The sequence below is a fragment of the Grammomys surdaster genome, unplaced genomic scaffold (genome assembly GCF_004785775.1).
Source record: "Grammomys surdaster isolate TR1022 unplaced genomic scaffold, NIH_TR_1.0 165, whole genome shotgun sequence".
NCBI classification, from domain to species: Eukaryota; Metazoa; Chordata; class Mammalia; order Rodentia; family Muridae; genus Grammomys; species Grammomys surdaster.
Genome location: NW_021604613.1, coordinates 11,711,126 through 11,737,911, shown reverse-complemented (window position 1 = coordinate 11,737,911; position 26,786 = coordinate 11,711,126). Strand labels below are relative to the sequence as shown.

Sequence of the window (26,786 nt, the reverse complement as noted above, 5' to 3'; positions counted from 1 at the left end):
TGCAGAGACAGTGGCAGAGAGACCATGAGCTAGGTAGAGTGTTCTCTTCATATAACATGGAGAGCATCCCTTCCCATGGGGTCTTGATGGGCTCCACTGGTCCTCATCACAGCATGGTGACCTTAGGATAGACAGTTTATAGGGCAACCCAGTGCAGTACTCCAACTGGGAAGAGGCAGAATGACCTCATTTTGGAAGAAATTTGCTTTTTAACTACACTAGTCAGCCTACCACAGGAGCCTATTTCCTTTTAAGATTCTAACTCTGAATATGGGAGATAATTTTTGTAGTCATCATTTCTGAATACAATCTGCCTGAAAGGGCATAGACAACAAAAGCAAGAGGCCATATATATGATGGTTGCTAATGGCAACAGTCCCTATAATTTACATTGAGAAACACAATAAAGAAACAAACACATATATTCAGTATATGCCTGAGTTGTTTTGTTTTTAATCACTATATTTGATTCTTTCTTCAATTTCCCCAGAATTACCAATTAGACTTGCAAATAATTTTAAAGTAGGTGAGCCCCTTGGTCCACCAGAAGTTATTTCTACTCAGCTGGTCACACCTACACAGTATTATGGTTTAGGTAAATATTCTGTCTGGCTAGTAGCTCTGATGAATTCTATAGTTAGACTTATTACTGAAAAAAAAAAAGCAATGTTATATCCATAGGCTATTTTGGTTTGGGTACTTTAATCACAGCCTAAAAGCAAGACTCTTTTAATTTATCTCCTTTCCAAAGAACATTCAGTGAATTCTTTCCTCATTTTCTTTGTAGTTTAAAGTTTCCACTTGGGGAAAAATGGTAATTAGTTACATTCACTCTAAATGTAGTTTTTCTTTTTCTTTTCTTTTTTTCTCATTCACAGAACTTCCCAGATAAAAGTACTATAAAAAGGGTACAAGTCACTTAGAACCCTTTAATCAGTACTAGGAAAAAAAGCTAATTGCCCTTTGGTCAATACCAGCATACGAGAGTTAACTTAATCTCTAAATCTAAATCTAAAGCTTTGGATATTTCATCACCATCGTGTGGAGGAAACAGACCATAAAACTCCATGAAAACCAGGAATATACTTTCTCTTTTATTTACAAGGGTGGACCAATTTATAAAAGGCACACTGTTTTAAATATCAGTTAAAGTGATTATTTAACTGACCAGATTTTATATTTTTTTCCTACAATTTTCTGTTTGTTTGGTTTTCCTCTAAAGACTAGCTAAAAAAAAAACGTTTAAAAGAAGTAAAAAAAGAAAAAAAGGGAAAGAAAAAGAGAAAGGTAAAACAACTTTATACATTTAGCCTTCAATAAGTCAAGTTACACTTGAGCTTTAAGTATTTAAAGAAAACAGAAAATGTCTCCATTAATGGCCGACAAGTACAATCACAGAGGATTTACTCACAGTGAAACATTATGTAGTTGTAATAGAAAGAAAATGCTGACCTGTAGAGTAGCATGACAACATGGATCAGCGTGAGCTGGTCACAGAACCAATGTTGCCCACTCCACTTACATGGAATATTAACAAACCCAAACTCATAAAAGTAGAGGATAATCCAATGGTTTCCAGGGACTGTGAAGGCAGGGAATAGGTAGTGACAAAATAACATTTATTTATATGAGACAGGTAAATCCCAGAGACACTGCACTTGTGGTTAATACTATATGTATTTAAGATTACATGAGGGAAAATGTTGTTAAGTGTTTTACAATAAAAAATCTATTGCTATATAATTGATCATCAATCATCATTTCAATGACTTTTACTGATAATTATCTTTAAAGACTGAGAAGCAGAGTTCTGAAGAGTTCCAAAGACAGAGGCATGAGAAATCTGGGTTACAAATGAACCATCGATGGTTTTATGACGTCTCTGCATTTTACAAGAAATGAGAGTTTGTGCACTCCGTTCTAATAAATAGAGGAGCTACTCTGGAGACTGAGGCAAGTGCTCGCTCTGTGCTCCGGTGACCCCAGGCTCATCTACTGGAGTCAGGGCTCTGGTAGCCCTAAAGGGTAGTGAATTAACTCATGTGGTAAAAGAAGACAGCAAACCAACATGGCTGACATAATGGAAAAGGACTGGAATTTTCAGTGGAAGGAACGGATCTACTTTTACCTTGAATGTAGTTAGAAGCAGAGTCAGAGGAAAAGGTTGCCGAATGATTGCTTACTCTCAAAGTTGAAGACCTCCAACGCGCACGTGTACATTTGTGGACACAGGTGAGGAGGTCAGGGGATAGTCTTAGTCACTGTTCCTCAGGTGGTATCTACATTTTTGAGACAGGATCCTTTGTTGGCCTGGAGTTTGACAAGTAGGCTGGGCTGGCTGGTCACTGAGCCAGAGGGATCTGCCTGCCCTGGCCTCCCCAGAAACAGGGCAGAAGCACACGTCCCCATGCTTGGCTTTTACAATGCTTTCTGGGGACTGAGTTCAGGTCCTTGCCCTGCATCTACTGCTCTCTCTCACCAGCTGCTTACAGCCTGTATTTTAATTTACTAATTATTTCAGAAGAGTGGTTTTCAAACTTTTTATTCATTGTTCCAGGAAAAAACCTCATGCTTTAATTACATTTTAAAATTCCAAAATATGTATCTCAATTTCCTTTTTATAGTTTTTTTTAATGTAATTGAGTGCTATTGTAGGAGGCAGAGTTGACTGACAGCAGAGCCATGTTGGGTTGACCCCATGCATTGCGCCTCCAGATGTTGTCAGTCCATACTGAGGGGACACATACACTCTGAGGGACATAAAATCCTCCAGTTGGCAGCTTTGGTATGTGCTCCTCTCCCATTGGCCTGATGAAACTTTCTTAACCATTGCATTACACATTGGAGATTTTTCCTTTTTCTCCCTCCTTTCAAAGATATCATGACATCTGAAGGCTGTCCTTAACTGCATCTGCCCATTCTCACATTTACCATTTAAAAGCACTCTCCTCCACCTCCAGCCCAGGAAGGCCAGCCTCCTGTCTTCCTAGGACTTGTCTTTACTCATAGTTACATACAATTAACACGATAGAATCTTGATTAAATTATTAAATCAAATTTTGATTAACTGATACCAGGAGTGGGATAAGATCTGTAGCATTATTGTTACATAAAGTATCAAGTACACAAGCAAGATAAAAATATTCAATATTACTGTTGCTTAGGAGATTGTGATCAAGTTGTGGAGAAATAGCTTAATAAGAAAAAGTGGCTTTAGTACTAATGTACATGAGTTTACTGCTAAGTGCTAGATCTACCAGTCTCTCTGCCCATCAAATCTATCTCGACAAATTTTCAGTGTGCAAGGTCAGAAGAGAAGAAATCATTGATGTTGCCTTGCCAATCTCTTATCTATAAAACTGAATAATTTAGGGGCCAGAGAGATGGCTCAGCTGTTGAGAAGACTGGCTGCTCTTCCAGAGGACATGCATTTGATTCCCAGAATCCACATGGCAGCTCATGGCTGTCTGTAACCAAGTTCCAGCATATTTGACACCCTCACACAGACATACATACAGACAAAACACAGATACACATGAAATAAATAAATCTTAAAAATTTGGATAATTTAATATAAAGAATCATTGTAGGAAATAACTAGACTATGGGAGAAGGCCTTATAACCTCCGAGGGACTGCTAACGGGGTTATTTTTCCCTGCTGACAACAACTTCATTCTGACATACTCTTATATTCTTTAGCATTAAGCATCTGTCCCCTACCTGTCCCTCAGCCATAGTACAAAAGGGGTTACAGTGAAAGGCTAGAAGACGGGGTGGGAGTAGGAGAATCAGAAGAAGTGTTGTGTATTCTGGGCATGTAGCTTGGACAAAGCAATGTGATGCTAATCCTGCAGTAGTGAATTTCTTCTTATCCCCTGAAACTGATGCTGACAGTTCCATTTATTCACTCAGTTCCTTTAGACTCCTTGTCAAATCTCCTCTAGTTGCCAAGCAACAATAACAGCGGTTCTGTACATAAGCATTAGGCAATAACTATTGTCAGTGTTTCTCCTTTCTTTGAAAGGGAAATTTAATGACCCTTTCCTATGAGAAAATGATGACAAGAACGGGTCCCACAGTGAAGTCTAAAAGCTGTGCAGCTGGTGTTCTTGCTATCTGAATCCAAGGGCTGGACTAAACTAAGCTCTCATGAAAAATTATAAAATGAAGGTTTCTTCCTGAAGCTTGCATGCTTGTTCATTTTAACAAGTATATGTCATTAAAACTCATCCTCAATCTTATGATTTCCAAGTTTTATTTGTGAAATACATTAATATTTTAAAGATGAGGCATAGTACATATTGTCATTCTCTGATCTGCTAAAATATCTTTAACCAATTTTTTGGCTTTTTCTGACTACCCTCTACTCCAAATAAAAACCCCTAGTTATATTTTCAGTACTTTGTAACCAAGAGTTACAGGAAAAAAGTAAAATGGGGCATGCTTATTATGAGACAATAAATTACCCATCTGACTGTTGTGGATGGAAACTTGGACACCAAAATGAACACTTTGTGTCTCAGTGATCTGCAGAAACGGAGATGATACTTCCTTGCATGCAGTGTGGACAAGAGACTCTTCTCCCCTTTCATTTTAATGACTCTGTATGGTTATTGTTTGCAATCCAATTTACCTCAATAACTTGAACAGTTCTAAAAGCTATTCACAATAAATGGTCTCTCGGCAATGATATTACAGACTGGGCTGTTCCCACTTCCATGTCATCCAACTGTCTTGTCTCCATTATATTTTGTTCAGCTCAGCAATAGCTATCAAAGTCTAAAATCAGGTCCACTTTTATGTTTTCTCATCTGGACTTTTCTTCCCCCTTCCATTCTTGGGTCCATGGGAAGTTTCATTTTTAAGCCCTGAGAGAAATGTTAGTTAGAGGCAGTTTTTCCATTTTTATTTGTAAAACAAACAGATGATCTTCCCTCCACCCAAATCCTTTATAGTATTAAGATCTCATAAGGTGCTTCCACACTTACTGTCACATTTGATGACTTCATACTGGGGATCGAACCTGGGACCTCATACCTGTCAGGCGAGTCCTCTACCCCTGAACATGCCTCCAGCCAGACTTAGTGAGATGACTTATAATCATGCCTCACTTGCTTACTGGTAATCTGAAGCCTAGAAGAGTTAAATAGTTTGCTTTAGGCTATTCAGCTAGTGATTGGGAAGCTGACAGTTCTTGCCTTCTAGACGTTGTTTTCCCGCAGCCTCCTTTACAGAGGCCATTCCCAAGGGCACTGCATCCTCTGTGGAATCATTCATCAGTGGAATTACTTATTCTATCATGCCTGAGCACTAGGATCATGCTAACAACATACTAACTAATATATACTAACTAACACATGCTAACTCTACAGGCAAGGATCCCTTTCCTTTCATCAGCATATTTTCTTACTAAATTGAATCTGACTGATTATAATACATGAAAAAAATACTGACAAAAAAATCTCTTTTTCTATACTACTTATCATTATTTTAAAATTCTGTAAATCAATTTCACTTGATACCTAAGCTTACTAAGTAAGAAGTAACTCAATAGTCCCTATCCACTAATTTATCTATAGAGTTTCTAGTGTTCAACTTGGTTTTAAAGAAAAGTAATTTATGCACTCATATGCACACACCCACATGTGGACACACACACCTACATGTAATTAAAAATAGTAAAAATAAAACTTTAACAAGATAAAAAAATGAGAAAATGCCAGTGAACAGTGAGTTATTTCCAACCACGAGACTTTCGGTTGCTCAGATATTTTCTTCTGCTATCCATATTCAATCGAGTTTGCTTTGGGCATCTATTCCATGAGCAGTTGCTACCTAACAACCTCATTTGCTATCATAACTTGTCAGGGACCACTGTGCTTGCTCACCATCTTCTAAAGATGTTTCTTTCCTGCAGAAGCACATGTAGTCAACCCAAGCACATGTAGTCAACCCAAGCACATTTAGTCAACCCAAGCACATGTAGTCAACCCAAGCAACCCGACTAAGCTCCTGTCTCTAGAAGCAATTGAAAGCTTTAATAGCAACGAGTATGAGAAGAGGAGCTGACATTTCCATTAACCTCCAAACCATTTCTCAAGAAGCCTGGAGATCTGATAACATTTCATGAACGGGATTTCATAAGTCTCTAAAGAACTTAGCTATTCAACTACTTGTGTTCATTCACCTGTTAACCATCCACTTTTACCCAACTCTAACTCGGGGGCCAACTATAGGTCAACCCCAAGAACGGAAGACCCACTCCCTAGTCTTAACACAGGGAGACAGACAACTAAGGCCCTTGTTTCATCCTAGTATGTTGTGAGGAGAGAATCAGAGTCCTACTGAGGAAGCACAGGAGGGAGGGGCATAACCCAGGCAGCACAGGAAGAGAGAAAGAGATGTCTGAAAGGGTTCCTGAGTGGGAGTGGAGTGAAGCTCAGGTCCTGGAGAAAGAGTATTATACAGGATCCTACCTTTGCAATGGCTTGGGGGCAAAGATGTTCAAGGTCACAGTGGCTGGGCTGAAGGGCACCTGACTCCACATGGGGGAGAGACAGGGGTAGATGAAAGTAAGGAAGAAAGACAGAGGGCTGATCAAGAAGAAGATGTATGTCATACTGAGGAAACTGAACTGAGCCATGTTTATAATGCATACACACGTTTGCAGTGTATAACACTACAAAGTTAGTTTGAAATAAAATGTCACAAGTATCTATTACAAGTTTAATTTGCCCTAAATATTAAACACTAGTTTCTTTTCTGGACTAAAAAAAATACTGCAAGTAGACAAAAATTATTTCTTCAAAGTACTCGGCTTCTATTCAGTCCACCCTGTTGGTTCACTAGAGATAGACAAAGAACTCATCTCTTTGTCAAATCTTGCTTTACCACAGAAAAGACAGTGTATTTCCTTGTTTACTCATTTATTTGCTTTTGTGAATGTGTATATATGTGTGTGTGTACATGTGTGTGCACAGGCCAGTGGCCAACCCTGCATGTCGTCATTTCTCAAGGCCTTCCATCTTGTTTTTTGAGGAACGTCTCTCAGTGGTCCTGGAGATCAGTGATTTGGTGAGGCTGACTAGCAAGTTCCAGGGGTTTACTGGTTCCTGCCTTCCCAGTGCTGTGATTACAAGCTTGGTCACCAAACCTTCCTTTTAAATGAGTGCTAGGCTCCACCACAGACCCTCATGCTTGCCCAGCAAGCCCTGTAGTGGCTGAGCTGTCTCCGGAGCCTGTTCCTAACATAAGACTTTTTTTTTTTTTAATTTTCCACAGTTGTTGACTAGATATTGTATCAACACCATGAGAAATCTGTTCACTAATCTACAAAAGCTTGTAACTTAAGCCTGAACAGTTGTTATTATTCTTAATTTTCAAAACTGAAATGTCATTGCTTTGTGTGACAGATTGAGAAACAAACTAATCAAAAAAGGCCACAAAAGCTAATAACTAAAAGAAATAAGTATACCAAAATAAATCAGACTAAAACTATATATGATCAGACTTTCTGATGTTTATTATGGCTTATTTCATGGAGTTGAGAAGTCTATTAACTTTTGACAGGGGAGGGTGGAATTCACTAATTGAGTTAGCAGGCTTTGCTTTCACTGTCATGCAGATTCACAATATTTATAACTCAAACAGTACCCTTTCCCAAAATGCTGCCAACATTTTGATGAGCTACTCAAATGGAGTAGCAAAACACCCACTATTCCTATCTCTCCTATCGTGGACACCTAACAGCTCTGGACAGTGAATGTGCTGATGCCTGAGCCAACGTATGGCACCTTCATGCTGCCCCTCTATGCTGTGTGTTCACACAGAGCAACTTGTCTCCTCTCTTCTGCATAAGACAATCTAATCCTGCTGGCTCAGCCTCCCAAGGTGGTCTGTCCACCAACCTTGCTCTGTAGGAATCATTTGCCATAAATCTGGTTCCGTAGAGGGCTTTATATTCTATAGCTTGACTGGATAATGCTGGATCCATCTATCAGCAGATGACTGAAAAGGGGCCAATCTGCGACCATCACTAGGAAGTCCATCCCAGCTTTTCAAACTGGGGGACATATATTCTCACTTAAATAAATGGAGACTATGAAGGCACATTATCAAGGAGATGCTGCTTTCTGCTATTGTTTATTCAATGATCAATATGCTAAAATAGTTTAATATTAAAATAATATGTGGAATATATGATGAAATATAATGGATAGAAATTCTATATCAATTTAGATACCATACAAAGCTACAAAGAAACTCTACGTTGGTGAAAGTTTCTTTCCCATCTCCTTTGGTAGCACTTGTGTTTTTCTGTTCACTGTTGGGAACCCTGAGAAACAGTAAAAAGGGAGAAGGCTTCAGAACCAGACATGGGAAGTCTGACTTTGACCAAGTCAAGAGTGACCTCAAGCCTCAGTGTCCCCATCAAAGAGGGTGTCACTGAATAGACATATAAGCATGCATCACAGTCTCAAAGGCAGCCAGGCAAGCTCTGAAAACATGTCCTACTGATCCATGTTTCTGTTTAACATCTTCCTATCAGCTGGCCTTCGCCTGTGGAAGAGAGCCCTACAAAGCTCTAACATGGTTGAAACCTGTTGGCACGCAAACACCTTCAGCAGTCTAGTGAAGCCTGAGGTCCTTCTCAGGACAATGTGCCAAAATTCATGACAGAAAATATGTATAGTTGTTCCTATTGAAATAAAGGCCAATTACAATAACAAAAAAACAAAAGAAAACAAATGCATGCAACGTCTCTATCAACACCTCAGAAAATACAATCTAGCACCAGGGTGTAGAATGACTGTTGTTTTGAAATGATGATGGACAAGTTACACATCAGGATGTTTGGAACACATAATTTGATATGAGAATGCCGATGGCTTCCACTGACATGAGTCACAGTCTTGCTACTGTGGAGTTTTCCACACTGCATGCTTGAAGAAACTGCTAATTTCTTCTCGATGTGACTGATGATAAAATGTACCTTTATATTATAAGACAAAAACATTTCCATCCAGGTACATGGAATTCTCGATTCCACCTCCTTGAAGGTTCATGGCGGAGGTGAAGTGGTGCCCTCGGATTTCTTCCCATTCCCACTGCCTCTGCCCATCACCATCACACACGCACTGGCTACCTGTTCTCCAAACACACCCAACTCTGTGCATTTCAAGCACTTCTGCTTTTTTTAAAATATAGGATCCTCTGCTCTTAAATCTTTACATGGTTGTTTCGATGCCGTCAACTTTCAGTTCTCACCTGACCTCTCAAAGAGCTCTTGGGACACCCTCGTGTAAAGTAGTTATCTCTCTACCCCTGTCCCACCAAAGCACACCTGATGAGCTTTCTCAAAGCTGCTCTCATGGTCTGAAATGGCTGTACTCATTTATATGTTACTGTATTTATTTTGGCTTCTCCATCCTAAATGAGCAGTTGCTTCATCTGTAGGCGCAGTGTCATTATCGCTGGCATCTAGTGAAGAAGAAAATTATAAGGACTTCACAAGGCCTCCTCTCAGTAATCGTCCTGTAGTTTTTAGAATGGTAGGGATACAAAGAGATGAGGAGCAAATGTCCACACTCAAGTGTGTGGCAGTCCAGAGTCTGCAGTACCTCAGAGAAGGCGACATGAGCAGAGGCTGACAGAGGCTCCTGTCCAGGCTCTCATGACCATGTGTGAATCCCTTAGTCTCTGTTGCTAGAGTAGGTTGGGTAGACTTATCTCAATGGGCTATGATTCAAGGCCATCAGGAGCCAATACTATAATGTATTTATTAATACAGAGATGGTAAGAGAATGATATTGACAGAAAGTCAAGTAAGCTTTCCGGACTGGTAAGGGCTATGAATGGTGGTCAGTTCATAACAAATGAGAATAATGGGGGGCAGGGTAAGAGAGTTCTGTGTCATGAACTCTCAAGGTTGAAAGACACCTAAAAGGCCATCTGAAAGAGCCGCAAGAAGGTTGGAGAGGCAGCCATACACTCACGTTCTTAGATGCTGCCTATGTGCTATGTGAACTAAGCCACATGACTCACCTGTGCTGTTGCTCAGTTTCTGTCTCTGCATCATGGAAATTATGGTAATAACGAGAAAATAAATGTATTGTGCTTATCACACACTCCACAGATAGTGTTCTGATAAATAGTATATCAGTGCAACAGACTTGCTGTGTATCTCTGCAAACAGTTTTTCCCTTCTTCCATTGTAATCAAGTTTTTTACCAGCAGGGATTATGTTACCTAGTCTGCAGTTTCTGAGAATCAACATACAGCAAGACCTTACCTTCTCTTTGACATTCACATGAGTGTTGAGTTCAGCCATCTTCCTTCTAGGGGTATAAGCCCTATAAAGAAGAGATAAAGAAATGGTTAATGTTTCAAAGATGATTTCCCAATGTGTCATCATGTCCTGTTGTGGTTTGAATTTAAATGGCCTCTACAGGCTCATATATTTGAATGATTGGTCCCCAGTTGGTGGAACTGTTTAGGAAGGATTAAGAGGTGTGGCCTTGTTGAAGAATTTGTATCACTAGGAGTGGAATTTAAGGTTTCAAAAACCAGTATCATTACTACGTTGCTCTCTCATTCATATTCATTCATATTCTCTCTCTCTCTCTCTCTCTCTCTCTCTCTCTCTCTCTCTCTTTCCTTTTCCTTCCATCCTCCCTCCATCCCTCCTTCCCTCCTTCTCTTCTCCAGCTTGTGATCAGATATAAGAATTGGAAGTAGTCAAAAACTAAAATTGTACCAATTTCAAATATGCATATACACAGCATTCCTCATTGTCCCAAGGTTACCGTCAGCCCCATTAGGTAATCTCATGAACATGTCAGATTTTGAGCACAGGTGGGCAGTACTACAGAATGAGCCATTAAAAATGACTGAAACTGTCCTCATAAAGATGTAGTATTCTTTCTTTTCCTTTTATCCAGAATGTTTACACCTTAGTGTGGCCATTTCTTTTCTGTCAGCTTCATCTTAGCTCAAGTTTCTCTTTTCCTAAGAAAGAGCTTTCCTGACAGCTACAGTTGGCACCTCCCTGGCCTGCTCTCCATTGGCACACTTAGCAAGACACCCCTACAACTTCTGGGACACACGTGCACTCTCACTACATCTTCCGAAGACCGTGAGTGCCCCATCTCCAGTCTCAGTGGACCCTGGACACTGCTCACCATCCTAACTCCTAACACCAGGTCTTTACCTTTGCTGACTGTGGAGTAGCTCCACCCTGAGTCATCAATCCATGATAGGTTTCTTTCTCCTATCTGGCCAAAATCTTTGACCATTATTGTTGAAAATGTATCTTAAGTCTTTAATAGTTTCGATCATTCTGAGATATAGAATATCTTAAATTTAATGACAGATTTGCTCAGAAGTTAGCATTTAGTCATTCTCTGAATATATATAGCCTGTTTGCATGGTACCCACTTTTTGTCAATCAAGAATCATGCAAACACTTTCTTGTGTTCATTCTGACTTTTGACATCAAATATCCTTACCTCTGGAGAAGACACAGGTACAACACTGTCTACAAAAATGTTTTTGATTTCTACTCTTTCTTTTAAACCTAGGTCTTAAAAGTAAAATATAAATTTTGATTTAATATCTTTTGCCAGTTTTTGGATGAAAGCTTTACAATATCCATTGTAGACCCTATAATCATTTCAATTATTCCCAAATAGGAATCTGTTTAGACATATTATCAAATTCTGGAAACAATCAGGTTTTATTTTTAGAGCTTTCCAAAGAGAGCTGCCAACTGACATGTGCATTTGAGCATGCTAGCCAGAGGCCCTGCACATGCACTCTCGGAAGGCGGTTCTCTGCAACATACTCTGCACAGACAGCCACCCCACTGAAAATACATCTCACCTCTTCTGGTTGGCACATGCTATGTCCCCAAATTTGGCATAAGTGAGACAGCAAATGTACTAGTTGGCAAATCAGACCTCCACTTTGTTCTGGTTTACTCCAGGCCTTGAATGGTTCCAGGAAACAATTACTCTCTGGTTGTCTCTAACAATGAACAGGGAAGATGTGCAGGGCTTTTCCGATTATAGCAATGGAAAGTAGAACCTTCATCTATGTTATGCCTGCACGACATCTACGGAGAGGGCACTTAGCAGACACCAGTTTGGATGTCTTATCCAGATGGAAGTTCTGGCTTATGTAAACATTGCCAATTATCTATCGTTTTTGCATGTGTGATGGTATATGTATGGGGGGTGTTGCTAAGATATACACATATAGAGCTACACAGGAAGTGAATGGTGACAGCTGATTTGGTGTCATTTGATAGGAAAAGCCTGTGAGCCAGAGTTACTGGTTATTCTGGACACATTAATTTTACTATTACAGATGTGTGAAACCTGGCGGAAGAGATTTTGTTTTTGCATTTGGGCTTTAAAGTTTAGATTTGATATGTAGCATTTTCTAAAGCTGAAGAGTTACAATCCGCAGAGGAATCAGGGAGAGATCCCAGTGAACAGATGTTCTCAGTTCTGAGAAAGTGACAGCGCTATGGTAAGATATGTTCAGAAGATAAAGCTCATGCATGACACCAACACACACACACACACACACACGCATTCTTGCACACATACATATACAAACATACACACATGCTCTTACACACACATTCACATACAAACACACACACACATGCATGAGCATGTACACACACGCACACGCACTCATAGACAGACACCCCTACTTGGCAATTTCTCTGCTCACTGACCTCATAGTACAATTCAACAGAGGTTCTTCCTAATGCCAGTAGGATTAATGACAGCATCGTTTTTCTATGAAAGGAAATACTGGCTCTGTAGGTTGGGGCTCTGTAGGTTTCTCAGATGTGAAGATAGGAATAATTGTAGGAGCTGATCTGCCCTGCCCCTGTGAAAGGCTTCCCCTACAGGGTCCTCTTCCTGGGTAGATTCTAGTGTCCCTTCCACACCAGGCTGGCAAACACTAAAAGGTTGGGAAATTGCCCATATCTCCAATTGTAGAAACTAATTGAAGGGCTTCAATCTAAATAGATCAAAATTTTAATTTGCCTTTAAAAATTATGAGTTAAGTCACTGGCTATGAGGTTGGGTTCTACTGATTAGGACAGATGCCAGGGACACCACCGGCTGGTGAGGGAGAACTTCAGCTTCATGCTCACAGGAGTTTGTACCTTCCAGTTGGTGCTGGTCCTGCCTGGGTGTTCAGAAGCACACTTTGCCTCTGCAATGCTTCCTGCACCTATGGGAACAGATCCATCCCTGTCCCCTGTGAGGATGGACTGTGTTGTGGCCCTCAGCTTTGGAGAATCTGTTTCCTACTATGAACTGCATCTGGCCAGTCAGTCCCATTTAATGTCAGCCTTGTTTACTCTAGATAGTAAAGGAACATGCCCTCTAAGAGACACATTTTTCCTGCTCAGTGAAGTTTTACCATTTTTACTATGACAAAGGCCAGATCCAACCATGTGAAACTGCAGCTCTACAAGCTGCAGACAGAAGCCTCCAGTGCCAGCATTGCTCCGACCCTTTGGTGAGTCTTTAGAGACAAACAGCTTTCCCAATTCCCCCAATCCATATTTGGTTATCACATCTGGTAGTGTATTACGGCTCAATACAGTGAGCTATTCATTCCTTCACATTTGTTGATCACAGGAGCTTCAAGTTTACAGGGCAGAGAGAACTCTGAATTGTTCGAGGAAAAACTCCAGCTGGTTTCTAATTCATCAGTACTTGAAGCTATCCTTGGATCAGACGAGTTACTGGGGCCTAACTGTAGGCATGTACCACATATGGCATTGGTCAACGGCAAGCTGCACACAGGTTGGCACAAGACACACATCTGATGTGTGGAAGAGGCTGCACAATCTAGACTTGTGTACATGGACCCTATGATGCCTGCACAACAATGAAGTTGCCTGATGGTTCTTCCTCAGCATTGGTGTTCTGAGATATAACAACTGTACTCTAGACTACGAAACCATGTTCCTGGCCAGTCTATCAGCCATCGCAAAGATGCTCAAAAATCTAAATGCTGCTATTCACATAGTATTTCAAAAGCTTAGTTAATGTTTCAAGATTTTTTTCTTAAAATTATAACTTGGATAGCAGTAATACCAGTTCAAACACGCTTTATCATATGTTTTAATATATACCCTAGACAAAAATAAAGATCAAGAAAGTTGTAAAAATCTTATTAGGCAAAGACATCAATCACAAACAAAGGGGAGAATTCACCACTTTAATATATCATCTCTACACTCTTCCGGAGTAAAATTAATAAAACATAAATATGGTTAATATCAACTTCAGGCATGGAGTTCTATTAAACTGAAGTGCCTGCTGAGTGATGACCTTACTTAGCATGCATTAATGCCATTCAGAAACCTGCTAGCTTCCAAACAAAAGTAAACATTTTTATGAGAAACAATCCCGAGTAGTAGGAATTCTAGCAAATATATTTACCTCGGCATTTCTAATCGGCATAATACAATGAAGTTTCAGGGATATGACAATGTGATCAACTACAGACTCCAAGTTCAAATATTTGTGTTTCTCCTGCAGTCATGGAAACAGGACAACTTCCAAGAGTGGCCTGAGATGCCTGGCTGCTCAGCCCTGCCCAGGCTCTCTGTGGAGGAGGCAGTGACATGCTTTCACTTTTGTTTCTCTGAAACCCAGGATGGCTCTCAGCTTCAGTTTCCTATTCTCAGGCATTACATCACACTGTCTAAACGGGCCCTGGAGAACCAGAGGAAGCCAGAAGAGAAACTTAAGAAAAAAATGATCTTAATGATTTCTGTTGAGGCATTTATGAACCGCTTCCCATGATTTGTAAAAAACATAACAATCAGGCTGTTTATCTGGGGCTGTTACTAGAGTAACATGTTATAATTGCAAGCTGCATGGAGTAGATGGTAAGCATCCTAACTTCATGATGGTGCAGGGCAGGGAGCCTTCTGATCTCTTGCCTAATGACCAGAAACTCCTCAATGAAGGTATTGGGAGAAGAGAAGTTTGTGAAGTTCAGAGGAACTGAGGTGGTGATTTAGAAACAACTGCTCTCCAGCTCGCTGTCCCATACAGCTAGTCTGGAATGTGCTGGAAATATAAAACAGTTCCAGGAATTTACAGACTTCACACAAAAAGAATGCAAACCGTCTCATTCATATTTTTATATTGCCTGCATGTTGGAAGATTGAATAGATAGAGTTAAGCAGAATATAGTAGTCAGTTTTTTAATCTGTTCCTTTTATTTACATATTTTCTTTAACGTGTCTACTACAGATTTCAAAACCTAGTCTGTGGGCATACATTATGTTCTACTGCAAAGTGCTATACCAGAGCAGTGCTTCTTGGGGTGTAGTTCCCCAAGGAACATCCTCACCACTGGGGACTTGTTGAAAATGCAAATAGTCTGCCACATGCCAGGCTAGGTGACTCAGGAGCTGGGATGAGAGAAAAGGAACATGGCAATCAGGGTTTCAACCAGGCTCAAGGTCAGAGCCCACCCACTAAGACTAGAGGCTCCAGCCCACAGAAGCCTGGATAGATAACGTGGTTATTTCCTATGACCTGAAGAGCGGTGCTTTTGCTAACATTATTAATATCAATCAGCACACTTACAGATAGCTTGCAGTGTGTCAGGCACTCATCTCTAGACACAAGTCTTTTTTTTTTTTAATTTTTCATTTATCCTCCTTAACTGCGAGGTAGAAATTAGAACTCTTTTCATTCTTTACTTGTGAGCAGTGAGCACAAGGAGGCTAATAAGTCAAGAGCTTACAAAAAGTCAGAGGACCGAGACTTAAATGGAGACCTGCTGACTCAGCCCACAGTAACTGTCGCGGAGTTTGGGGACTCTGAACTATAGTACCAACAGTCTTGAAGGTCCGAATTTTTGCCAAAACAATGACCACCGGTTTCCTGGAATAGGGACATCTTAAAAGACATCTGCAGTTTTTCTTAGTTCAGGGCATGCTATTACTGTTGAAAGACTGACTTATTTCATCTTCCTCCTGACATCCATTATCCCGGGGCCACGTGCGGTATGAGTAGGTAGGAAAGAAGACAGGCTTGGATGGGAGCCGAGGAAGCTGCGCTTGTCTGTAAAGGGCGCCTTTCATCCTGACAGGGCCCCATGTAGGCCTGGCATGTGAGCCCCAGGTCTCCAAGTGTGGAGACAAGGTGGATGTATTCAATGACCTTTACAGTCCTTTGTAGCTCCTGAAAGTCAGAAAAGGCAACTGGAGTTGCTGGGGACTCTCAGAGTAGCGGGAAGCTGACCGTTCACCTGAAGAAAGGACATGGGCTTGATGTAGCAGGCCTCTTCTCTGTGTGGCTCACCTTCTAACTGGTTCAGAGACTTACCGTCCGGTCTTCTATGTGCAGTAGGGTACTTGCATGCCAACTGATGGGGAAATACTTATTCTTTTGTAAGATCGAGAATTTCTCTACGTTTACTACCAGGAAGGCTTCCTTCCTTCCTGGACTTCCCTCTGGTGCTCTGGGCCTTTGTCACCTATCTGCCTTAATTAATTATTGAGGTCTCAGATTTACATTTCATGGGCTCTTACTTTTGTTTTTTTAGTTCTCATGATTTTAAGATCTTGTGTATATGCTCTGTTCCTTAGAGGAAATTCTCTTTAATTGTTAAGAACAAGGATATACAAACAATGAGACAGCATGGTGACAGAAATATGAATTTTGTAGGGCAGTACTTACTTGGACATTTTTGTTTAATTTGGAGAAAAAAACCCTCAAGGTTGCATTCTTTATTCAAAGACACTTCAATGTACTCAACCCACTGTTAGCACAGCTTCACTGAATAGCATTTTAAGGGCAAATGTCAGGAAAAAATGTTCACATTTAAAAGCTTTGGCTCAGCCTCTTTTGAAAAGCAGGGGTTAGCCTTTCCTTTAGAAATGTCTCTGCCTACTAAATTCTTTGTGGGGGGAAGAAAGAAAATTGAATGTTTTATTTAAACAGGTCATTAACAGTCAATACTTATTTGAAAAGGCCTGCTTTCAGAGGCAGATAAAAGCTTCCAATCACTTAGAATCTCACTTGAGTGGATCTAGGGCAGGACGTGCTGATGTGAATTTCAGACCTTTCTGGGAGAATATCTTCACCAGCAGATAGGTGCTTATGCAGCCAGCAGGGTCATGTGCCTCTGAGCTCTCGTGTATGCAGTGTAGACAGATGCTCACACAGAAGAACAGTCCTATGCCTCTGAGCACCCCGTGTACACAGCATAGACAAGATATGGCAGGGCAAAGTACAAAGCACCCTACATGACAGGCCCACTTTGAATTTTCTCTTTTGCTAATAGTACCAGCACATGTGGCACATGCTTATGAATGAAGATTAACCATTTTTGCATAAAATGCCAAAGCATCTCCCCCCACCCCGCTGAGTGCAAGTGGGAACTACAAAGCAGAAGACAGTAGAAATAAATGGGGTGATCTCAACTGGTGCAGGCTCAGAGCTGGGGCAGGGTGTACACATACATTGTGGGTTCTATCAACATTCATCTGTGGCATGGTTTTTCTATTTAATTTAAAATATTTTGATTTCACGGGTCTTTGATGGCTGGAGAATATAAATAAATGCCTATCTCCCAAAGCAACCTGACACTGGCTCCTATAAAGACCCATTTCGATTGCCAGGCTTTAAAACAAATGAGTGTTTCCATAGAGATGCGGTGACCTGGACCTTGTACAATCAGCCACTGGTTTCACGATTTCAATTACACTTGGTTCTTTTGAGATGTAATGATGTAAACTCCAGTCTTTAAAATATGCTCGTCCTCAAAGATGCCTCTAGAAAGGCCAGTGTGGGAAGCAGAGAAGGGGTTCAGAAGAACCTCCCCACTCCATCTCAAGGTAAGCCACAGGGACTGTGTCCATGTAGACCACACAAGCTCTCTTTTCCTTCCTTCCCACGGCCCATGGACAAATAATCAAATCCCAGAGGGCTTAAGATAAGAGCTTTACACAGCTCTTTACCCTCCAGAGCCCAACAATCTTAGCACAAACTCTCCTCGAATGCTAAAAACAAAACACAGCATGTTTTCGTTCCCTCCATCATTAACTACCTAGAGGGGCAGGCCTCTGAAAGGACAAGGTTTTACCTTAGTCTTTGAACATTCATTTAATACCAACAGTGTGCCAGGTCCTTGGAGGATGCTGGGAAGGGTCAAAGCTAACCCCAAGTGAATGCTTACCATCTACCCAGCACTTCCCTGAGGACTTCCTATGCATTTCCAGGTAATAACTCATTTTATCCTCACAACAGGCCTTATGCTAGACAAAGTTGTGTTCTTGTCTATAAATTGTGTTCTTATAGAAAATGAGATGGAAGTACAGAGAGGCGAGGCGCACATGTAAGCCACTGAGTTAATAATTGGACTTGGATCTCTGGTTCCAAAGCTCTTGTTCTCTGAAGAGCAGACAGATTCAGTGAAAAAAAAAAAAACTTGTGATCACACAGGCTCAGAAAAAAGCCAGATGTGGGAGTGGAAGAGGACACTGGAGTTGAAACCGTCACAGTCAAGGCTCTGCAAGAAACAACTGTGGATTCCATCTGTACTAATGGTAAGGCCCACCCAGTTGGTCACAGGCTTGCTGTTGAAGGTGGCAGGGCTGGGTGCTTTTTAAAAGCTTTTTCTAGTATCCACCCCAGAATATGGCATGACTGTCCCCAAAGGAAACAGAAGACCCCTAACTAAACTTGGTGCACAAACCTACAGGTACACAACTTATTCAGGAAGGCTTGCTCAGTTGTTGCTGAAAAAACTCTCAGGACAGAAACTATTGGCTATTCAGAGACTGTTTCAGTTTCAAAATCTCTTGTCCAACCAAGGCACAATAGCACTTTTTCACAATTTTTCTTAATAAATATCGAACAGCCTTCTCAAAGAAGCAGAGAAATTCATGTTCTTGAAATGTCTCAGGTAGCGGCTGAATCAGAGCTTGCCTCTAAGAACCAACCAATCCTTCTTAGTCCCGTCCCCCTTTCCCCCATCTACCCATCAGCTCTTCCTAAGCTGTCCCAGCCAACCCAACTCACTCTCAAGATCTCTTGGTGTTCGGCTTCAGGCTGTCATGCATAGATTGTTCCAGCTACTTGCTTCCTCAGCAGCCAAACGGCCAATTCTGTTCCCCTACAGGCTACCTTTATCAACTTTTGTTTACTGTGACCAGTAAGTCACCGAAATTGTGATGGGGTGGAGCCAGGAACTGGAGTAGTGGCAGGATCTTGGGTGTGCCTGAATAATCAGCAATGGACTAGTGGCCTCAGACATCCAGGCCTGAGAGGGCCTTCCCTACTGAATGCTTCATTTTTGTAAAGTTGTCAGGTATCTCTGTCTTCATGTCCATACTATTGAATGCCCTGCTCTTTCTTCTTCTTACGCTGGGGAAGCAGATCCATACAACTGAACCTGCAACCTTTACACTGACTGTGTAGAGGCCAGGAGCCAGTGCAGGCTGGGTGGCAGTCACCATTCCAAAGGTCAGTTCTAGGTATGACTGTCTGCTAAGGGCCTCTCATCTTCCCTGTGACACCAGGAATGGCTTGTTAATCAATGAGCCAGCAGTTCTGGCATTGTACCCAGAAGTAATCATTTCTAAATTCTGTGTATGGTTCTGGACTCAAGTGGAAACATCTGTTAGGTAACCTAGCATTCAATGATAACATGCAAAAGGGTCAGATTCCTGCCAAAAGGGGAAGGCTATCCAGTATTTGCCAGTGAAAGGCTAATGTAAGGAGGACAGATTGGGGTAACCATTTGGAAGCTTCTTGTCAGGTCCATTCTATTCATGTTTCCTGGTTTGCTGTTTTGGTTTCCCTTAGAAAACTAAAATGATCTAAATTATGATCTAAAAATGATCTAAACTGGACTCTATAGTCTTTGATTAGGCTTCGCTTGACGCTAGCATTATAGCCTACCAAGATAACCACAAACAATGAATGGGCACAGAAAGCCACTCTACCAGAGGGGCTACTGACACCCTAAAGAGAAGCCCCCTACACAAGGGGCTACTGTCACCCTGGAGAGGAGCCACCTACCAGAGGGGCTGCTGTTACCCTAGAGAGGAGCCACACCTCTTTTCTGCTATAAAGAGCCTTATAATACAAATAAGTAATAATACTTCACCAAGACTGAATCCCAGCTCTGCCTCTGACTGATCTGGGGGGTGAGCAAGTTATGGTTGTAATAGCAGACAGCTCATGGGGAGGTAAAGCAATGGAAGTAAATTCATATTTGTAAAGTGATTGCAAGAGTGCCTGGCACACAGCAAGTTCAATAAAAATACTACAAAGGAATATAATTAGATTCTGTGGTCTGTGTGTTCACTTTCCTGGGGCCCTCATTTAACAGGTGAGAACCTGAGGCTCCTGACTTGGTCTTGCAGTGAGCCAGCGATGGCACTGGCCCTCAAGGCCTCAGCTTCTGGTCACATAGTTCCCTTGTGTAGCTCTACCCTTCTCTCCTTCCACTGAGGCTGCCTCCTGATCCAGGGCAACCCCAGAGAGGAGGATGTGAGCGTCAAAGGCAAGGTGTTACTGCAGCGTGCTAATAGGCTATGAATGTCCCCAGTGTTTTAAAAGCTTCAGCACCATCAAGTCCCCTATTGCAATCCCTCTTTCCACAGACCACGCCTGTTGTGCATACTTGTTCCATGGCTACCGATATCAACACTGTTTTAGTGACTGAGCTCTTAACTGCGGCTCTCTCTTTAGAGAACAATAAACAGATATCATGCAGGAAAAGCAAACTCTAAAGACTGTGGGCTAAGTAGGGAACATCTGGAAACCACTAAATCTTCCAACTGAAGATTTCAAGTCATTGTATAAAGGTAGACACAAGAATGCATGAGGTTTGAGTATCACTGCAGCTAATAAAACTCATTCTGATCACTTTTGATATGCTCAACATTCAAGAAGCTGTATTTAAAATCTTAGGAGAACCTTTTTCAATTTCTAACAGTAATAAAAATAAATCTGTCACCTGAGTTACGGTATAACGAGAAAAGTAGTAAATACTTACAAAGTGATACACATACATAAGGCAGAGGTAGGGTCAATGAATTCCTCCTAGGAAGTCTGCTTCTTATCCTGTTTGCCTTTTGCTTGAGTAGAGTATAATGCCTGTCATTAGCTGGTTAAACAGAAAGACGTAGGGAAGGAAGAACTATCGCCTTCTGTCACTCTTCCTTTCTGCAGAGCACTCAGTTTTCTATTTACAGTTTCTGACACTTAAGACTGGGATCTCTCTTACTCTCAGACTGGGTTGGTGGTAGTGCATGCCTTTAATCTCAGCACTAAGGAGGCAAAGACAGAGCCATGAGTTCAAGGCCAGCCTGGTCAACAGAGTGAGTCCCAGGACAGCCAAGGCTACACAGAGAAATGTTGTCTCAACAAAACAAAACAAAGCAAAGCAAAACAAAACAAAACAAAACAAAACCCTCTCTTGACATGAGTCAACACTGCCACATGTAGTGGCAACCATGCCACAGGAGCCTCTCTATCTCCACCATATTACCAAACTGACACACGTCCTAGTCATTCTGAGTGTCAAGGTCTAAGCAGGGAGACCACTGCCTCCCATGCCTCCCTTCCTAGACTCCATTGTGCCTCCAGGAAGTTGCCTTAGATTAAAATTTATTCATTCTTTGGAATGTTGGGACAAAAGTCACTTCTAGCCACTCAGTGCAAACACATTTAACCACTAATATCGCCATTACACGCACATGTGACATTAGCATGAGTGTGCATATTTGCTGCTGTTGATGCTTCCACGCCCTTCTGAGATCTCGGAACGTTTTTCTTTCTGCCTGCCTTATTTAATTCTGCTATTTAGAGAACAAAAGCTTAAAAGCAGACAGTCATGTTCTCTTCTTTGTTCTGAGCTTGGGCCTCCCCTGTGGCTCAGCTCACACGGGAATGCTTGTGACGGGCTATGAGCCTCAGCAATAGGTGGCTTAATCCCCACCCCCAATCATATTTCTAAAGGCTGAACGCATCAAAACTGGTTTTTGTATAGCACATCAAATATTGAACAGATCTCTCAACTAAATAGACCCTATATTACTTTCCTTCAGAAGACTTGTTAGTTACCCAATCTACCTTAAAGCAATTCTGAGGTGTAAATGTATTAGGTTTTGCTCACCTGTTTGATGAAATAGATCCATCTTTCAGACTCCATTCCATTTGTACCCATTCTTGGCAGATATGCAGGGGCAAGCAGTCAGGGGTAGGGTTTGGTTTTTTTTTTTTTTTTTTTTTACTGATGCTAAGAATTTCATCAACCGTTGTGAAACATGTCCACCATGCACCTCCTGCAAGTCTGACCCTGACGTTGTTTGCTGGGTGTGTGCTCCTATACAATTTGCAACTACATTTGAGATAAGGATGTGTGTTGTGTGGTGTGCAGATGTCACGACCTCGATAACCTGGGATATAACCAACCAGCCACTAAACAAATCTTTCTGAAAAGATGATTTCTAGGGGCTGGGGGAGAGGCAGTTTTAATTTAGCTGGCTCTAGCCAGAAAGGCTCCAGGAAGAAGGCATCTTTTTGTACTTTCTCAAGGTAGTACCAATAAAGATGGAAACCACACTTTGGGTAAGAGTAGCCAAGTGAAAGCTCTCTGGCAGAAACAAATGTGTCATAGGTTGAGACAAAGAAAACCTACCTGCTAGTGTCCAGATGTCCACTGATAAATATTTATTGGTAATCTCGTGTGTGTGCCTATCAGATTCAGTTCACTTAATTGTAATGTGGTCCAGCTTTAAGGTTGGTTCATGATGGGAGATAAGATTATCAGGCAGCAAGCACTTATATGATACAAGATGGCAGTGTCCAAGAAGGTGTTACGTGGTGTGGTTTTACGATTGTGCCTACGTGAAGCCCTTGTTTTTTCCTATAGCCGACAGATCGCTTCTCATTCCCCCTTGCTTCTTCCTTATTGATTATCATTTTTGGTTACAAAGCTCTGAAGCCTCTATTTCCTGAAATGCTGAATTGAAAGACTTTTTTAGGTTCCTGATTTCAATACAGTGCCCCTGACTTTTTACACTCTCAGTTGACTGATGTTGTGTGCTTTAATCTACTATAACAGGCCTCCGAAATGAGATCTTTACAGTCATGTTTCACATGTGGGAAAGCAACGTGTGATGTATTTAAGAGTTGGCTTGGTTTTATTTGTACCTGGACTTACAGACTGGGAGCTGTCCTACAGTGAATGTGTAATTTACCACACTCAGGCTTGACAAAGAGGTTAGACATGGAAAGGACCTTCTTGCCTTGCTAAATGCTTCTCTCATGAACACAAGAAGTATTAGGCATGGAAAATGCCTGAAATTTAATCTAGGTTTTCATCTATTTGTGAATGACTACGAGCCAATCTTGGTTCCAATTTCATTTCAAGCTTTCAACGATACATGTTTACTTAGGATGAGGCCATTTTAAACTCGCCATTAAAATCAGAGTAGGGACCAAGGAAAGACTATAAATATATTCAGTGCTCTCACTATTACCAGGCATTTGGAGAATCCGGAAGCCATGCTACACAATGGAGAGACAAATTTGTCTGTGACTGACCCCTTCAAACCTCTTGACAATCAGTCATTTGCTCTACAAAACCCTCTCACGTCTGACAGGTCTGTCATGCCTTCACAACACTGATCCTTATTGGCCACTGTCACTTCTTCATCCATTCATTTGTCCATTCACTAACCTTCAACCAAGCACATGCTCTGCATCTAACACTGGTCTTTGTGCTAGAGATACAAAAATGAACAAATCCACCCACCCCTCCTCAGGCACCACACTGGGCGACCAAACCCTTACAGCGCTCTACAAGATAATACCATTAACTCTGTGTTATCGGTGGGAACTAAAGCTTACATGTGAAAGTCAGGTCCCAGAGCCCATCTTCAGCAAAGCTAGCATTAAACCTGGGAGTTATTCCCATGCTGGTGACTGTTCCATTGGTACATAGATGTAACTGTCCAGCATTAATCACTACAATTAAGATAGCTTAGTATGCATAAGCATTATGATCACAAATGGAAGTTCTGGTTAAAAAACAAAAGTCAAAGAGGTAAGAAAAATGTTTCCAAACTCTCAGGCTTTCTGTGAACTTTGACCTCAGATGCTCTTCCCCCTTTCTTCCTGTTTTATCTGGTATCTTTGAAAGAAAGAAAAGCTGCCCTGTGCTGCTCCATTCAAGGGAGATACAGGAAAAGGACTTGCTCACTTACAGTTCATGAAGATGAGGAACTCGTGAGTGTCTGGTGACTTCAGGATCCCAGGAGAGGCAGCAGCAATCCCTCTGATGCTGCTGCTTCTCAGTCTTTATCTGCAAAGTCTTTACCTTCCCATGAGGCACTGAAATACTCTCATCCTCAACTTTGCTATGCTTTGTGTGAGCTTCAAATGAAAACTGAAACCAAGTCCCAGCCAGCTGATACACAGGAAGCTACTCCCAGCTGTCAATCACTTCCTTTATGGTGTTTGCACCTGGAAATATGAGACAGCTGTGGAAAGAGTCCACCCACAGGTGGAGCCAAACATGTCTCAAAAACTATAGCCTCATAGAAAACAATTTGTGACTCAACCATCTGAAGCAAATGTAAAGAAAACTGTCACCAGGGGGATACAAAGCTTTCCGTCAGACATTTTTGCAGACATTGGTTTGATTTGTGGTCCAACCCAACTCTTAGAATCTCTACAACTCAACTTCTGCACAAGTTGGTATAGCTTTCATCATACCTCATTGTTCACCCTTCACTGGTTTCCCAGAGAGAAGAAGGCTACTTCCTACTCTTAGGAAGTAAGTAAGTACTCTTTGGAGTCAGTAAGGACCAAACAGCCCCTTATTTCTTGATCTGTAGGTGAAATCCCTCCTTGGATCCTCAGTAAGTAACCGAGGCCTTATTCAGCAAATGCAACTACAGTGTATTCCCAAGGCCTCCTGAGGAAGCATCTTCCGTACAGGGCAAGGCACTCTTGGTGACAGCTGAGTTAACGCCTTTTTGTAACTTCCTAGACAATGCCACAGGCCTGCCTTCAGATATCCCAAGGTCCCAGCACTCTTCCCAAATTCAAATTCATTTTAAGTATGCTTCCTATATTTTATACAGAATCATCCACATAATAAAGGATGTTGGAACTAAAAATTATAAATCCTTAAATTATTTTTAACGTAATACATTTCTTTCCATCAGACCTGTAGGTATTTCTTTTTAAGGCTTCACCTATTTCTTGTTCATTCATCTTATGGCTTGACTTCTCTTTAAAATGATGCCTAAATATTCTGAAAAGCATAATAGTGGTACTTACAGCCTGGGAGTAACCAACTTAGGGCCAGAACAATAGGAGGGAACTCATGCCTGACACTATAAATTTAGCCAACTGCCTGTGGCTGGTGAAGCCACAGAGCCAAGATGAGAACCTGTTACTGCAGTATTAATATCTAAATACTTCTCCTGATGCTCACTGCAAAGTGCCTTCTCTCACCCCTCATCAAAGATGCTTCTTTGTGCAGCAGATGGAGATCATTATAGAAAGCCACAACTAGTCACAGTGAAGAGATCAACTGTTGGTAGGCTGTCCAGCCCCAGTTAATTCATTCAGAGCACACCCCTACACTAACAGCTCAGGGAACATGGCGGAAGGCTGGGCAGCAGGATGGTCAGAACTAGAGGACCAGGGTATTTGCTGCAAAGTAGTGTCTTCTTAAGAAAAGTTTTAAAGAGGACCCCAAATGGAGGTGGGGTGTAGGGAAGAATATGATCAAGATATGCTGTATGAGATTCTCAAAGAATTAATTAAAATATATTATTTAAAAATAAAATGTAGCTTAAGACTGACTTCATTGACAATCATATCACTCTACCCCGTAATGATCCCACAGCCTGAATCTCCAAGACCCGCTCACGTCACGGACTCTTCCTTGGCGGTTGACATTTTTAGTAATGTAAGTGCATGAGTTTATATTTGGCCCAAATTCATTTGGCATATTTTTCAAGTCTATTAGGGTTCTTTTGGGGATCAAATCTATAACTTTCCACTTTAGCTGTCCATTTCACTCTGGTCATTCACAAGCTGAAGGATGTAATTTAAGTCACTTACACCATTAAGTAGACAGCCTGGGCTTGAATCAAGTTTGCTACTTAGAAGCTGTCTAACCTTGAGGACATGAGCTGTTCGGATTTACTTCATTAGAAAGTGAGGATAAAGGAACGTCAAGTGCACGGGACTGGCTCGAGGACAAAAGGCGAGGACACACAGGAAGCTAGTGACACAGGTTCAGTGACAGTCTGCTTCTGCCATTGTTTCTAGTACGGTCACCATTTGCATCACTGATAAAAAAGGAGTCTACGTCTACACAGTCGTCCTCTGCAGCCATGCCGACTCTTGGCCTGGCTACATGATTCTAGCTGAGAGTTGATTTGCTGTTGCTGTTCATCCCATAGACTGGAAGTATGGAATCCTGAGGTGTTGAGAAAATGACCTTGATGGAAAGGTGGAAACAGAGCACCTATTGCTCTGTTTTCTTTGTTTCTCATTTTAGTCCAGTTATTTGATTAAACAGGAGAATGCCTTAGTCCTCTTTAACTTCCCCTGTGTGTCTAACAACCATCATGTTGTTTTCTGAGTGTTCTCTGTCTTCACAGTAATTTCTAACATCTGGATGAAATTTTATATTCTCTTTCTGACCCGTTCCACGCTTTGAATTTCTTTCTGAAATCCTCCCAGAA

General features: G+C 41.4%; 1 protein-coding gene across 9 annotated transcripts in view; it reads right to left on the bottom strand.

The window, feature by feature from the left end:
• Spats2l (spermatogenesis associated serine rich 2 like) overlaps positions 1-26,786 on the bottom strand; it is a 167,390-nt gene that overhangs the window by 78,312 nt on the left and 62,292 nt on the right. For 6 of the 9 annotated variants that reach the window (XM_028765626.1, XM_028765624.1, XM_028765631.1 and 3 more), the window contains exon 4: positions 10,293-10,353. In XM_028765626.1, the coding sequence (XP_028621459.1) occupies positions 10,293-10,353 (61 nt within the window). Of the gene's footprint in view, positions 1-10,292; positions 10,354-19,083; positions 19,348-24,284; positions 24,317-26,786 lie in introns of those variants that run through there. The other 3 variants (XM_028765632.1, XM_028765628.1, XM_028765629.1) reach the window with 3 other exon arrangements.